Below are 17499 nucleotides of genomic sequence, written 5' to 3'. Positions count from 1 at the left end.
AAGAGAGGGTGTTCTCCACAGCAGGAGACATTGTTAGTGCCAGCAGATCTGCCATTTCAGCAAGCAATGTGGACAAGTTAATCTTTCTTTAAACAACATGAAACTACAATGACAAGCGAGTCCTAATGTCAAGCTGGCTGCTTAGGTACTAGTACAGTTCAAATACAGATTATTTCAGTTCATCGAAATGCTGCACCTTAATGTTTATTTTACTATATTTTGTATTTATTTGAATACATTAGTCAGTTTAATAATAATTAAAAAAAAAAATGTAATGTTTTGTGATAATTGTTTCTGCTGAACCGAAAACGTACCGAACCGAACCGTGACCTAAAAACGAGGTACGTACCAAACCGAAATGTTTGTGAACCGTTACACCCCTACAATCAATGTTAACTTGGAAAGCCACAATATTAATATTTTAACTCAATCACATAGGTGATATTATTGTGGCACATCAGTAAAGCCTTATATATAAGGTGGCAGACGTAATTTAATGAATTTTAACTGAACAATAACTGAATGAGTTTGTCTCACTCTTAGACCAGCAGGAGTACCAAATATATACAGACTGCTGCAATAAGTACATTAATTAACTGTCTCATCGATGTTTGTCTGAATGAATATGATAATATTAACAATCATATTATTACTATCAGCTGTCAATCACTGTTAATAAATAATAATAATAATAGATTTAATTTGTTAGCGTTTTTACAAGTGCTCAAAGACGCTTTACAGATATAGTGAAGAACTGTTATGATTCACATATTCATTTATTATTGAATAAACTATATTTTTTGGAGGAGTTAATGATGAATGTTCATCAAGATGCTTACTCACCCTCCTTCAAATTTGAAAAACAAGTAATTATATCATTATTGATAAACAGTTACAACCTTGACTTTACATCAGAAAGAACAAACATTAAAGAAGTGACTAACTGCATCAGTTAGGGTTACAAAAACGTGTATTCAGCTAAAACATATACATCGCTGCAGTTATTATCCAATGGAAGGTCCTTACCTACTGGCCTAGTTAAATCAAAGTGGTTACTTTCTGTTGGCTGGGCAGTGTAGTTTTACACACCGTCTTATTTTACTTTCTCAGGACTTAAAACTGTTTTTTGGGGGCAGACCCCCTCAAAGAAAAAAATATATTCACGCATACAAGGTCATCATCTTAACAGTTTGTTATTCTCATCGAGTCATCCGTGAGCAGAGCATCAAGTTGGCATGTCTATTACAGCTGAATGCGGCTATTACTATTTTGTTCAGCAAAACGCCTCACAAATGTATTAAGATCAACAGCTGTAGTGCGTTTTGATTCAATGCTGAGTACAGCCAAACTTGACATTCTCTTCTCTCATTGTAGACCGCAAATACCTCATTCCTTCAGTGCTTGGGTCCGAAAGGCTTCTCGTTTTGCGCCGTCCCCCGTTCAAGTGAATTCGCCACCAATCATATTTCCACTCTCGCGCCAGGACCGGGGGAGGGGTTACATGACGTGCATCTTGTGCTGCATTCACTTGCACTCGGACATTAGAGACTTTCTCTCATAAATGTCCGATGAGCCACAACTTTTCTTTCAAAACAAAGATGCCAACTGGGGTGGCAGCTGGGGTGGCAAGGCTATTGTTTAGGGTGGCAGTTGCCACCCCATGCCACCCCGGTAGATCCGCCCCTGCATGTATACATCACTTCAGGGGACATTACATTGACTTACATGCATTTCCTGGAGACTTATCCTAACCTTAACCATAACCAACACATGCCTAACCCTAACCCTAACCCTTAGTCTTCACCCTAAAATGAATGATCCCCCTCATGGGGACCTCCCATTTGTCCCCATAAGGGAGGCGAGTCCCCACACGTGACTGTGTAAACAGATTTAGGTCCCCACAAGTATAGTAATGCTAGACCACACACACACACACACACACATATACACACACACACGTCTTCGTTTTGATTCCGTTTATTAAAAATAGTAATGAATGACTTCATATACCTTTACCTTTTACATTGAGAACACTGTATTTAATATCATTACAAACACAATATAATGAAGGTTTGCAAATTCATTCTACAGTAGAGGGGCTGCGATCTATCATTTTAAAAATGTAAATATGATATATTTGCTTTTTATTATCAATGATTGAAATATTTCTAGTCCCTTATAACATACATCTACCAGATAGGCCAACTTGAGGTCACAAGTACTTCATTTAAAGTTGAATTTGCGCAGTAAAATGTTTGTTTTATAAAGAGATCTGTAGTTAACGACAAGTAGTAGTGACATTAGATCTGCAATAGTTAATGGATTAGTCGATGAAAACGAATTGAATACTATATAATCAATCATTAAAACTGTCCTTTTTTAAAGTGGCCCTATTATACTAATTTTCATTTTGTACTGTAACTTTGGGATGTTATCCTTTGCAGACCATTTACATGCACTTAAACCCCATATGACACACTATAGGGAAGGGAAACCCCCCAAAACATCATAACACTTTTTTTAATGAAAAATAGTAAATCGTGAATAAAAACACAAGAAGCTTTTTATAAACCTTTTTTTAATTAGTGTTATGCATTTAATTTCCAAAAAGAATGATTCAATTCCATTGATGAGACAGTTTTACAGTGATTGGGCTCCACACGTAGTATATGACATGCAATTAAGGAACACATAGCATAATAACTCATATTTTACATTCTTAACCTCTGCACCCTGAAAGCATTTCACCCTGAATTAAAAAAGAAAGACCCTTTTGATTCAAATGTAGGAACTTTAAGAAGAATCCGTTGTTGAAAACCCTTTTTAATGCTTTCCAATATTTACTGTAGTCCATTGCTGTGTCTCAACTCTTACACTTGATGCACTGAAAGTCATGCACTGTGAACACTTAGTAAAATAAGTGTATTTTGACCGGGGATTGTTACTGTCACTGTTGTTAGCTACCTAGCTAGCAAGCTATCTACGCTAACGGTCTTGAAAGCAAATCATTACAGTTCGCTTGATTAACCCAATACAATTAACAGTGGCTTATTTTTGACACTAGTATAGTATGTTTAATAAATAGCGGGAATAAGCCACACGAATACATTTTATTTGGAAAGCGCTGTGTTTATTGGAGCATCTTTAACCGCAGCTTACGATAGCGAAGATGCTACAACGCTAAGTGTTGGAAGCGTTGCACACTTGACTTTTGGGACGGTATTTGTGCCTCATCTTCGTACTGATGGTGTATTTCACCATACTTTGCAGTGGTATACATTTTAATAGCACAAGTAAGTACAAAAGTATGCAAATTGAGACACAGCACATGTCGCAGATTGAAGCTTCATCTCCAGACAGTAAAGAGAGCTAGTGCAGCGACAGAAACGTTAGCATCAATCCACTCCCTTTGTTGAAAACCCTTTTTTAATGCTTTCCAATATTTACTGCAGTCCATTGCTGTGTCTCAACTCTTACAGTCTTTCACTGTGAACACTTTGTAAAGTAAGTGTATTTTGACCAGGAGAGTACTGTTAGCTACCTAGCTAGGTAGCTACGCTAACGGTCTTGGAAGCAAATCATTACAGTTCACTTGATTAACCCAATATAATTAACAGTGGCTTCTTTTTGACACTAGTATAGTATGTTTAATAAATAACAGGAAAAAGCCACACAAATACATTTGATTTGGAAAGCGCTGTGTTTATTGGAACAACCTTAACCACAGCAAACGCTAAATAGCTAAAATGTTACGACGCTAAGTGTTAGAAGCGTTGCACACTTGATATTTGGGACAGTATTAGTGCCTCATCCACGTACTTATAGTGTCTGTTGCCATACTTTGCAGTGGTATACACTTTAATAAGTACAAAAGTATGCAAATTGAGACACAGCACATGTCAATTGCAGATTGAAGCTGCATCTCCGGACAGTAAATAGATTTAGTTTAGTAACAGAAATGTTAGCATCATCTGCAAACTGTGAACAACGCCCTTTACGCTGATTGGCACATTTGGGCGAACTAAAGGGATTACGGCCAGGTATTCAACCCTGCTCACTACATTAGTACGCTTTTCACCCCACATACCTTTTAACTTTACCGTTTTTAGAGGGCTGGCGGTTAGTAAAAAATAATTACAGGTAGTTGAAAGTGGTGACTCTCAGATGCCATAACCATCGGAAGTGTAACATTAATTCAAGTGCAAATGCCACAAAGACTGGAATGTATTTAAAGAGATTTTTTTCTTTCACGGTAACAGTTGTGCTCGCCCAAAGTCTCGTCTTTCACTGGAGGGAAACGTAAACGTGGTGAAAAGACGAGCTTCGCCGAGCAACACGCGTTAAACTGGATTGAAAAGGCAGGATTCAGCATGGCTGTCACAATGATGTACAAATGTTACAGAAAAGACAAATGTTATGACATCATTACAGTGTTCAGTGTTAAACAGTCCAGCCTTGTTTTGGAGGAACGATAAAGTTTAAAGGTTTTTATTCAAAATGTTACTTCTCCTCTCAACCGCTCTGTGCATTTGATAGTTATATATTTAAGAAGTAAACATGTGGCGTGTCTTTTGCACACTGCCAGAGTTAATGATTTTGTGTTTCTATGAGAAATATCACCAAAACGAATGGAGAATCTTTGCTTTTTTAGCGATGAACTGTGGTTTTGAATGGCAGTTTCTCACTTCTCTCAGTGTTTCTGGGCTCCTGACAACAGAAGATGCTTTGATAATCCAGTTTCTCTTTTGCTTGAGTCTCCCCAAAAACCCCATCAATAGTAGCTTTTGATTGGAGTCGTTTTAAAGAAACACCGGCGAGGATTTGATGTAGCAGTTTAATGTTTCTGAGGCCTTTCGTGCCTAAATATACACACTCATTCACCCACATCTACTTTAGTTAAGAAAATATACAGTAAATATCATCCATGTAAAATCATCATTAGCCTATAGTTTACAACCGCTAACTACTCCTTTCTCTCCCTTTCCTATATAGAGTGGTGCCGTATTGAGTCCTTGAACCCGGGAATGAGTTAGCATTAGCATTCGTCTCATAGTCAGTTTTCTAAATGTGTTTTTGGTTAGCCTCCAAAATAAGGTCTGTGGTTCACACAAGTTTTAGAGATTTTAACGTATTGTTCTACGACATAAAATACTTCAGTAAATACCCCACTGGTGGATTTAAAAACGGCGGTTGGTAACAAGTGTCTAAATGAGACGACTAAATGTCATCACGCCCAACATTAGCCACCTTTAGCTTAGCGGTGGTGACGTGAAATCATGTGACCGTGCTGTAGTTCCTTTATAGCCCAACGTTAGCCGCCTTTAGCTTAGCGGTGGTGACGTGAAGTCATGTGACCTTGCTGTAGTTCCTTTATAGCCCAACATTAGCCACCTTTAGCTCAGCGGTGGTGACGTGAAGTCATGTGACCGTGCTGTAGTTCCTTTATAGCCCAACATTAGCCACCTTTAGCTTAGCGGTGGTGACGTGAAGTCATGTGACCTTGCTGTAGTTCCTTTATAGCCCAACATTAGCCACCTTTAGCTTAGCGGTGGTGACGTGAAGTCATGACCGTGCTGTAGTTCCTTTATAGCCCAACATTAGCCACTTTAGCTCAGCGGTGGTGACGTGAAGTCATGTGACCGTGCTGTAGTTCCTTTATAGCCTAACGTTAGCTTTTTACTTTTAGCAATGGCATTTACTCTTCAATTATTATAAAGTGGTGTTAATATGTGGAGATTATTGTGCTGAATAAAACGTGTTAGTATCATAAACATGTCTTCGCCACAGATCTTATTTTCTGCAATATTCCAAAAACCAATGGAAGGAAACCTTGTGATGCTAACTCTAGTTTGGCCTATAATTCATCATTATTGCACCACTGTATTAATCCAAGGATCGATCTTTAAGTCGCTCAACAAACACTTTTATACACGGAAGTATCTCATGCAACTAGGATGGATTAGAATGTCGACACTTCACACCAGGACGAGTGACAGATGAGTTAAACTAACAAACAGGTAACATGATAATAGCCCTTTTCAAAGGCAGTTCACAAGCTGTGACGCCTCGAGACGAGTCCCGCGGAGAGACTACTGAACAAACACAGGATGTATGGCTGTACTTTCCATGAAGGTGCCATGAATTAAGACTAGTCCAGGATCTATGTCTCTTCTTTCCACCCAGGAGATACAAGGCTTGGATAAACTTAATTCACGAGCTGTTGGAGGGAATATCCCTGTCTTCATGTTATAATAAATTAAATGAATCTAGATGATTCTCCTCAATCAACTCATAGCTCATGCATTACTCCGGTTGGTTTATGAGAATGAGCAAAGCATTAAAATAAGAATTATGTATTTTACATAGAAATCTATTTTCTTTAGGCCTAGGTTGTTTTAGTTACAGTATCTATATATTTTCTTTAAATTGCACTTCCCCCATTTTGTTTTTAAAAGCCTCCAGCACTGATGTCTTAAGGCCGTGATCACACAGGATATCAGCAAACCAAACTCATTTGGCAGGAAATCTCCTTAATGTTTTGCACCCAACAAATCCAATCCTATTTCCTCAGTGAATTGTCTTGTTTACCAAACCCCACCTTAAGGTGTCCACCATAGAACAATGGTGCAAATTCGTAATTTATAAAATGACCAAGTAGTAGTTGACATAAGACTTTTATACGTCAATGTCAGTTTAAATTTGAGACCCTAACAACAAGCTTTTTGCAAAGATTTGACAAAGTGCTGCATTCACTTGATATTCAGTAACATGGCTCTAAGCTAACGTTGGCGTTCTATGGAGGGAAACACGCCTGATGAAATCCAAGGTGAAACTCTTGATGTCATTCACCGCTCAAAATTGTCGTCAAGCGCTGCACTCAAAGTACAAATAATTTAGACTCTGACCTTGTTTACCGCTGACCTTTTGACGTGCAAACCAATCACATGACAGCTGTATGTAGCGACGTAAGTTAGCATGTTGAAAATAACCATAAAAACAAAACGAACTGGCTGTTTTCACTGCAAAGCTCTGCGCCCAATTTCGCGATTAGAGCAAACCTTATATCATGTGAATACAGTTTAAGTCTGCAAACTGACATCTTTGATTACTTCGTCCCAATGCTAGCTACAATAAACTAGATAGATCTAGAGCTTTTGCAGGCGACTCTTCAGATGTTTTTTTGTATTTTATCTGATTCACAAAGCTCCTGTGCGATCACGACGCTAAGCTAACCTCAGACAACAAAGAACATCGAATACTAAACAACCCCATCGACCGCCAATCGTTCTGGATCCAATGCACGGATTCTGTTGCCTGGAGACTCGAACAGAAACAGGAAATGGTGTTGTTTTTTTTCTAACCTTTAGATTTTTGGTGTATTCTCTTCTCTACTAACATTTTGCATGCTCAACATTTGAAAGGAATGTGTTAAGTATAACTCTTTTAAGACGTGGCACGACCAGGGAGGCACCCATAGCTTCTGCCTGTGCACAAAATAGTTCAAAGACACATTTACATAAACCAGGACTATATGAATTAACAACATGGTCGCACATCACAGACACGTAGAAAGACGCACACATATAAACACACACACACACACACACACTTACCGTACACATGTAGTACACTGAGACAGTTATAACAAAGGCTTCTTTTTTTACATAGATTTTCTTTGTGTATACATTAGTACACATGTTTAAAGGTACAAGAATGGTGAGGATTTTACAAACAGATATGCAATGAGGTTTTTTTTCAATCTTTTGACAGAAAACATGAGACTGTCGAAATATTCTCTTTTTGAAGCATTTTAAGTCATTATTGCGATCTAAATAATATGGCTTTGTCTAGTGAAAAGTCCTATCTGAGCTAGAAAATGAAAAATAAAAGGAAATTGTTTTTATAGAGTTTATGACAACTTCATTAGTTATTTAAACTCATGGAAAGGTGCATTTTTATCGTAAATTGTCTTAGGAATAACCCACATGCTTATCAATAAATGTCTATATATTTAGGTGGTTTCACTAAATAGAGATTGATTTCATTTACAGCACGTCTACTTCAATGCTCTATGACAAATCACCATGATATTTGTTGGATTCAAAGATTAAGGGATGCAGAAAATACTTTGCTTCTCAAACCAGATTTTCCACCAGTGAAATTATCTTATTTGTTTTAGCCATGAAACACTTTTTTAGTTTAATGGCAGTCTTTGGGATGCTCCTGCAGGTTTTGCACGAACAATAAAAACCAATCGGCATGCACGTCTTTTTATTTGGCAAAAATAAATAGTATGATCTCACCAAAATGTCTTTGGTCTCGATGTAGATGAACTTCAATCAAATGAAGGATGTGGGGAAAGGTGAGCTCATCAAGAAAGTGAATTAAATCATAAGCTTGGTTGCATTGAAATACATTGGCAGCACATTCACAGTAAAGTAAATAAAAACAGACGTTCCCTGGCATTTGCATTCATGTGTGAAGAAGAAAAACAACAAATAACATAGTTTAAATTAAGAGACACTCCAGTGCTTAATGAAGAACCCACTTGTAACCAATCATAGATGGGATGACAGGAAATGACTGCAGTGGTCAATGCTTTGATTGTCTATGGGAACGCTCCACCTAAAATGATCATGACTATGTCATTGTTGAAAAAAACCAGCATTGACTTAAAAATATGGGATTCAAACAAGGTACAAAGAGTCTTGTTTGTTTGAATGGACGATACCTCGAGCTAACGAAATGTATTTCAAAATACTTGAGATTGAAAATCCACATATTGACATTGTGACACGTTGGAGATCTTAAATGTTGCTTTTCTAGCATGTTGGCAGTCTAACTAGCTGACTTTTGTAAATCTAGTGGTTGAATTAGGAAGGATATTAAGCTATTCTTCAGCAAACAGTTCTTCGGAAAGCCATTGGTAACAGTGAATTATGTTTTTAAATCTCTTTGTGGGTTGTAAGGCATTAATAAGCTGGTCTGGGGTTTCCAGAAGTAGTTTGAACAATAGCTTCTGGAAACCCCAAAACACACCAACCAGCCAACTTCAATCAAATTCATTTTCCTGCCTAGATGCTACCAACAACTGTACACCTGTTTGACGCAAAATGAAACCCTCATTTACAATTCCTCTGCTAGAGGAGATGGTATGAAGGCACATGTCCTAAAAACTCAAATGCTGATTTTTTCAATATAAAGACCATCACAAGGTTCATAAAAGTAGAAAAGACTCACTGAAATAAACACAACATGCTCCATCTACTGGAAAACATGGTGGCAGTGCCGTGTGAAAAAGCACAGAAGCATGAGGACAGAAGGGTCCGCCGTCCTTCTTTAAAAGGGAATACTGTTCTCCATGGGTCCCCATCGCCTGTCAACAGATCACGGCCAACCAATCAAAAATGTCTGATCTCAACAGGTGTAAAAATAGCGACAAGAAAAGGACAAAAGACGTACTAAGTCGTAAGAAATGTGCTAAGTTGAAAGTTTGTACGGCAATTTGGCAAATAAAAGAGGGAAGAATAACGCAATCGTCGAGGAGTAGAAAAGAATAAACGATTTCTAGAAAGGCAGTGTGTAGCCTCTAACAGTTTTTCAAGAAACACCCACCCCATAATCCACTTTCAATTTTCTACATGTCCCCAAATCTACCCTGAAACCCTGCCTGAACCCCCGAAACACTTCAGTTCAGCCACAGAAAGATCCCCACCTCCCCAGGCCAGACTGCACCCTGAATGTAGGGCTCGTTTCATTTGTTGTTGTTGTCGTTGTTTTTTACTTCTTGAACATGTCCTGGAGAGGTCCGGGCAGAAACTTGAGGACGGTGTCGAGGATGCTCTCCTCGTCTTCTTCGTCGTCGTCTCCGCAGCCTCGAGGGATCGCCTTTTTGGGGCGAGTGAGCGACCCCTCGCAGGCCTGCTCCATGGCCGCCTTCTCCTCTGCCTCCTTCTCCTCCTTCTTCTTCAGCCCGTACTGAAGAGAGAGGGCGACACGCAGGGAAGGCATAGCAAGGTGAATGAGAGGAAGACACGTGTAAAGAGATAGCATAGCAGTTAGCTTAGCCGCCATTATAATGAATTTTCTATCAAGAGTAACAGAGTTGGTTCTTTAGGCAAGGCATGTTTATTTATACAGCACCTTTCAACACAAGGCAATTCAAAGTGCGTTACAACAATGAAAGACATTAAGAAACATATTATGAAATAGCATTTCAAAACACTCGTTTAAAAGCAGAGATAATAAAACATGATTAACAAAGGTATTAAAGTTACAGAGCAGTGAGATACACACATCTGAAATGTTGCTCACTTTTAGCAGAAATGGTTTTCTTTGACCTCACTTTCTTTCTACTTTCTTTTTTAACTTATCCTTTAGTTATTTCAAGTGTTTCTAAACGAACCCCCCTTTTTTTTTAGGAATATAAACTTAATTCAAGTCGTAGTGTTTTAAGAGAGACATTTAAATGTAATGTATTGGGGTTTCAAGGGTGATTTCCTAATGGCTCACAGGTGAATGAGAGGAAGACACTTGTAAAGAGATAGCAGGAGTTAGCTTAGCCGCCGTTCTAATGAATTTGCTATCAAGAGTTACAGAGTTAGACCTTCTTTTGAAAATAATTAACAAATTCATTCAAGTTGCAGTGTCATATACAACCTGAACACTGTTCTAAAGGCTTTTCACCATGAACAATCTAGGTTTCTGTGAGATCTTTCCTTTAAATAATAATACTGTAGATGTAGACAATTCTTAATGTATGCAGCTTCAGTAAAAAAAGTAGAACAAGTAATTCTATCAGCATTTACAACGCAGCCAGAATCTTCATAATTTAATTTTGTTGCAATAAAAAGTAGTTGTGCTCAGAGAACATACCGCTTGTGCAAAGTTAAAAACTGTTGTTCAGGAACTCATTTTTCTTCCATATATTGTTATATGATGTATAACAAGGACACAATTAAGAAGGAAACATGAAAAAGGTCGCGGTGCATCTCGAAGCATATTTTGGCGTAATTTCAAGGACTAGTAAAAAGACTTCCAACTTCCTCTGCAGCAATGTGTTGCAGTCCGACCGGGTCATACGGGTGAAGCATTAGTTGCATTTCCTAACTGTATTTATGCTCCATTTGAACTGCACCATTGTGTCACTCTTTCACTATAAGTATATACATAAGTATTGTGTATGTTGCATTGTTGGAGGAACCTGTGACTTGTATTGACTAAATGAGGCTGTGCAGAACAGAAACACTTTGAAATTGGTATCATTGAAATCAATTGAATTCTAGTTAAGACCTTTTTTTTGTTGTGAGAAAAAAGTCAGAATACAAAATAAACATGTGGTCAATCTCAAAAAACTGAAATTGGTGCATAAAAAGGAAACAATAGGAAGCTCTTGGACTTAGTTTGACTTCAGGCTGGTGGTATTATTGAAGTTTAGACATTTTAAATATCGGCAAAAGGTTTTCATGGCCTAGAAAAACGACAGCCATCATTGGAGTGCAGTAATCCATAAAGGTGCAGCATTAGTTGGACCACAGGAGTGTTTCCTACCTTGTCCCTGATGGTCTGCCGTACTTTCTCCCTCTCCGCCTCCATGCGGCTGTGCTTGGCCTTCCTCTCGTCCTCCTGCTGCCTCAGAGCCTCCTGGCGCTCCTCCTCCTTCTTCGATGCATCCGGATCTTTCTCCTCCTCCCCACCCAGCATCTTACCCATATCTTTGGTGGCCCCTGAACACAAAACAGATGCAGATATTGGAGGTAAACACGTGTTTTATTACTGAGTCTTCAACCTTTTGATGCTGCTCTTAGACGAGGAGCACCTGCCGATCAGATTCAGACACCCAAAGCAAAAGATAAGATAAGATAAGATGGACCTTAATTAATCCCTGTGGGGAAATTCAGTCGTTTATTAGTCAATTTTTTTCAATTTATTGAACATGTCAGAAACAAAACATACAACAATAATAATAATAATAATAATAATAATAATAATAATAATAATAATAATAATAATAATAATAATAATAATAATAATACAGAATTAATAATAATAATTATAACAGATATGCCAAAAAAACAACAAAAAAACGTTCAAGGTACAAAAAAATAAATTCTCAAATAGTCTCTGTCAGGTTCAAAAGGGGCAAGAAGAAGCTTAAAAAACGTTTCCGGTCCTCCTCTAGCGTACATTCTTCTTTAAAATAAAAGATTAGGTCATCGTCATGTTGTAAACAAATAATATTTTTTTGTACAAAACAAACAAAAATAACCTTTAGTTAGTAGTTTAAACAGCAACAGGGTAAGAATGAAAAACAGGACAGCACAGATTCACACAAGATGAATATAATTGAATATATAATTAAAATGATATCAGTTAAGTAACTTTTAAAATAGGAAATGAACTAAATGAACATAATATACATATTTGAGTGATATATACATATTAAATATGTTTACATGTATGTGTGCCGGTTACAAGTTATTGTGAAAACTGTGTATATTTGATGTACAATGATCTACAGGCACAAAAGACAAAGTGCATTGATTCCTTTGTTACTTTGGATTAAGAAAGACAACCTACTTCATATGTGCTTTATGTATAGAAGCACACCACATGTACACAAACACCCACGTCTATCCCAGTCAACAGTGAAAAGCGTGTGTGTAAGCAGTTCTGAGGATTACGTGGAGACGGGTTCTCGAAAGATTCTCGAGGCGTCTTGGAAATCAAAACGGATAGAGAAGAAGAGCCAGCTGGTAAAACTTCAAAGACGCACTGAGACAGAGGAAGAGACGTTCTTCCATCTGGCGTCGGCCATCTGTCACAGACACCTGAAGTATTATTCAAAGTGGTATACGTGGTATTGTGTCGTGTGACGGCAATTTGGATTTGGAGAGAAATCTGAATTGTTTGATGTCATTTAACAGGAAGAAGTCTTGTCTGATGAAAGAGGTAGGACTCTTTCTGGCAGGTACAACAAGGTATCAAAGAAATGCTATTTTCTACATGTAGACGAGATGTTTTCTTGGACAAGTGTTTAAGTATTAAGTCAATTCATTGACCAAGAACCAAAGCCAAACATTTTTCTGAACGCTACTTTTAAAAACCTTTTCCTAAACTGTAAATTGAAACTCTATGGAAGAGGATAAGGGCCATTTTGTCAACTATTTTCCATCTTCTCCACCCTCTTGGACCCTCCAAAAGCCCCTCCCCCCTCCTCACTTCTGTCAAGCGACTTTGTTACCCACTTTGAAAAAAAGGTTGATGATATTCGCTCTTCTTTTTCTGACTCACCTTTACTCACCGCTGGGTCACCAGACCCTCCTTCCACCAACACACTTACCTCCTTTTCCCCTCTCTCTCCAAGTGAGGTTCTTACCCTCATTACCTCTGCCCCGCCCTACCACCTGTCCTCTGGACCCTATCCCTTCAAACCTCCTTCAGACTATCGCTCCTGATATTCTACCGTTTCTCACCCATTTCATCAACACTTCTCTAACTTCTGGTCACTTTCCAAACAGTCTCAAGGAGGCAAGAGTAAAACCCTCTCCTAAAGAAACCCACTCTCAACCCGTCTGATGTTATAAACTACAGGCCTGTCTCTCTCCTCCCGTTCCTGTCTAAATCACTTGAACGCGCTGTCTTTAAACAACTCTCCTGTTATCTCAATCAGAACAACCTTCTGGATCCGCACCAGTCTGGTTTCAAGGCAGGTCACTCCACAGAAACTGCTCTCATTGCTGTCACGGAGGAACTGCACACTGCCAAAACTGCATCCCTCTCCTCTGTCATCATCCTGTTGGACCTGTCTGCTGCATTCGACACGGTGAATCATCAGATCCTCCTTCGCACTCTCCAAAAACTTGGAGTTTCAGGCTCTGCACTTTCCCTCCTCACCTCATACCTGAAAGACCGTACCTACAGGGTGACTTGGAGAGGGTCTGAGTCCGACCCTTGTCAATTAACTACAGGGGTCCCTCAGGGCTCTGTTCTTGGTCCCCTCCTCTTCTCCCTGTACACAAACTCGCTCGGATCAGTCATTAGCCCGCATGGTTTTTCATACCACTGCTACGCTGACGACACCCAATTAATTCTGTCCTTTCCCCGCTCAGAGACCCAGGTCGTCGCACGCATCTCTGCTTGTCTAGCTGACATCTCTCAGTGGATGTCTGCTCATCACCTCAAGCTCAACCTTGACAAGACTGAGCTGCTCTTCCTTCCGGGAAAAGATTGTCCCACTCTTGACCTAACAATCAACATCGGCACCTCAGTTGTTTCCCCGACTCAGACTGCAAGGAATCTGGGTGTGACCCTAGATAACAACCTGTCCTTCACTGCAAACATCGCTGCTACAACCCGTTGCTGCAGATACACGCTTTACAACATCAGGAAGATACGTCCCCCAGCTGACTCAGAAAGCGACTCAGGTTCTGGTCCAGGCTCTCGTCATCTCACGCCTAGACTACTGCAACTCCCTCCTGGCTGGTCTACCTGCATGTGCCATCCGACCTCTGCAGCTCATCCAGAATGCAGCGGCTCGTCTGGTCTTCAACCTTCCTAAATTTTCCCACACCACTCCGCTCCTCCGCTCCCTTCACTGGCTTCCGGTAACTGCTAGAATCCACTTCAAGACACTGGTACTTGCTTACCATGCTGCGAATGGATCTGGCCCTTCGTACATCCAGGACATGGTTAAACCGTACACCCCAGCGCGTGCACTACGCTCTGCATCAGCCAAACGACTCGCTGCGCCCTCGCTGCGAGGGGGACCCAAGTTCCCATCGGCGAAAACACGTGGGTTTGCTATCCTGGCTCCAAGATGGTGGAATGAGCTCCCCATTGACATCAGGACGGCAGATAGCTTGCACATCTTCCGGCGCAGACTGAAAACTCATCTCTTTCGACTCCACTTCGAGCGTTAGAACTATTAACAAAGCACTTATATACTAATAAAGGACTGGCTTATCTAAAGCCAGTTGAGTAGCACTTGAAGTGTTTTGGCTCTATGAAACCTGATGTACTTATATGATTCTGTTTTCTTCAAGGTTGTGTCTTCCTGGTCGAATGTACTTATTGTAAGTCGCTTTGGATAAAAGCGTCAGCTAAATGTAATGTAATGTAATGTAATATGACGTTTTTTTTTTTTAGATCTGACCAAAAATGATTTTGCTTTTTACTTACTCGATTAAAGTCAGATTTATGAAAAATAATGTTTCCTTGGAGTCTGGGGGAAAGAAACACCACTATTTGTTGACATATTTTTTATAAGTTGACTAACCCAAAAGAAAAAATGACAGGTGAATTGATGATAAAAAAAATAGGCGCAAAGGTTAATGCGAGCTTAGTTCATGAGAACTCTTTTATCGTGTTCACACCAAAAAGAGCCGGTACTACAATTAGTTCATGAGAACCTTTTTACCCCCTCGAAAGTCCCTGCTAGAGAGCAGGGACTTTCGAGTGGCTCTTTTGTGAGAAAAGAGCTATATTTCTGATTGGCTGGGCGGATTCCAAACCACGCCCCGTAAAACTCCCAAAAAGTTTTGTGAAGCCGCCATTTTATTATCCTCGCATTAGCATTATTAGCATTAGCATTAGCCCAGCGCAGAAACGCAGAGAGACAAACTTATGGCAACACAAAATAAAACATGGGAGCGGTAGAGATGAGGAGGTGTCGGTGTTCTGGCGATTTACTCGGAAGGCTTCAGTAGAAGCTGCTGGGAGTCCCAGCAGCTTCTAATGAAGCCTTCCGAGTCCCCAACTCCGGGGACTTCCGGCCGGGGACTTTGGGCGGCAGTATACGCCGTGAAGTGGTTTGCGGCCTGCCAGTAAACCCAAAGCAGAAGAAGAAGAAGTGACGTCAGCGGCTTCATTTGCCTAATCCACCCCCAGGGACTTATTCCGGTGTGAACGCGATCTGTACTTAGTTCATGAGAACTAAAGAGTTCTCATGAACTAAGTTCTCATGAACCTTTGTGGGAAAAATACTGCGGTGTGAAAGCACCTATTGACGTCTCGGTCCATTTCCGTGTCGTAAAAACGGAACATTTGGAAAAAGTTAAAATGCTTCTTTAGAAACTTCAAGAACTTTTTCCTTTGATTTTTCTTTCTTTTACACAAGTTAAAATGATCTGGTGTTACCTTTGTCTAAAATATATAACATATTACCTTGTGCATAGATGAAGAACTGAAACAATCTGTAGAGATGTTTGACTAGATGTTTGGTTTAATGCCTTGCTCAAAGGCTCCTCAGTGTTACCTGCACTCTCCCTGCCTCACCTCTCTATCAGTGACAGAAGCAGCTTCTAGACGTGAAAGCGACTCCCTCAGGCTTATCGATATTGCTGCGGTTACCTCCGTCTGATCGATAGTAAATACAGGACCACCTGAGCGAGTATGAATTATGGATCCTCCAGCAGAGAGAAAGCTTCATCTGGATATTGATCCTGCTCTCAGGCGCTGATGGGAGGAAGGCAAGGCTGTCACACTGCTCTCTGAAACCATCTGGCGTCTTTCTTTAGCCAGAATAAAGACCAAATATGTAGCACTTCCCTCCGAAAGATGATCGTACACTTGACTGATGATTTCGAATTAATTGAAAACTCCAAAAAAACAACGTAAGAGCTACACAAAGACACAAAACTACAAATACATCCAAGCTACGTCCATATTAGCATCACTTTAGCATATAAACAAGTGAAGTTCAAATAGTTAGCAAAGTTATAAAACAGTATATAAATGAATTAGGACACAACCCACATTGTTATATTAGTGAACACTAACCTTGTGCCTCTTGCTAATACTTAAATGTAAACTTTATGTTTTGATATCGCCGTATTTAAATGTTGATATCTCCGTTAATGTCTTTACTTTATCTCCGTTCTTTTTTTTCGTCAAGTATTTTTCTTTGGGAACAGTAGCTTCCTGTTAATAGCGCAAAGTCGCCTTCAGCATGTCTAAATAAAACAGGAAGTTAAAGGTGGGGTAGGTAAGTTTGAGAAACCGGCTCGAGATACACTTTTTGTTATATTCCATGGAATGCTCTTAACATCCCGATAGCAATGAATATCTGAAGTGCTTTGACTAAAAATCCATAAAAAAATGTCATCTGTGGGAGCCAATCATCTGAGCCGGCTAAAGTAACTGGATGGCCTACCTGCCTGTCAGCCTTCCATCTGTGCACAAACTTATCCCGTGCCCTCATTGGTCATGTGCGAGTTTGTGTGTGTTGGAGGAGGGGCTCTGTAAGGAAGTGGCAGATTTCTTCCGGCTGTGTATTTTCAAATTCCAGCGCACTCGAGCTGGTTTCTCCAAAATGACCTACCCCACCTTTAAGCTAAATTACGCTTAAGACATGTATACAATTGTAATGAAAGTAACAAAAAAAATGCCATCTCCTTTTCAGGTTCAGATAACACAAATTGGGTTATTTACTAAATATCTGTCAACACCGAGGAGATTATTTCGGGAGAGGAAAGGCCAGAACGAAGAGGGCTGTGTGCT

General features: G+C 39.6%; 1 protein-coding gene across 2 annotated transcripts in view; it reads right to left on the bottom strand.

Annotated features, from left to right (window-relative positions):
• Nucleotides 1-8254: 8254 nt before the first annotated feature.
• Nucleotides 8255-17499, bottom strand: part of cplx2 (complexin 2) — a 32618-nt gene continuing 23373 nt past the window's right edge. For both annotated transcript variants that reach the window (XM_034221811.1, XM_034221805.1), the window contains 2 exons: nucleotides 11551-11726; nucleotides 8255-9978 (listed from right to left, as the gene is read on the bottom strand). In XM_034221811.1, coding sequence (XP_034077702.1) covers nucleotides 9781-9978; nucleotides 11551-11726 — 374 coding nt within the window. In that variant the 3' untranslated portion in view covers nucleotides 8255-9780. The remainder of the gene's footprint in view (nucleotides 9979-11550; nucleotides 11727-17499) is intronic.

Source organism: Gymnodraco acuticeps, unplaced genomic scaffold, assembly GCF_902827175.1.
Source record: "Gymnodraco acuticeps unplaced genomic scaffold, fGymAcu1.1, whole genome shotgun sequence".
Classification (NCBI taxonomy): Eukaryota; Metazoa; Chordata; class Actinopteri; order Perciformes; family Bathydraconidae; genus Gymnodraco; species Gymnodraco acuticeps.
Note: the sequence above shows the minus strand (reverse complement) of the source record. Positions and strands in the feature narration are given on the sequence as shown.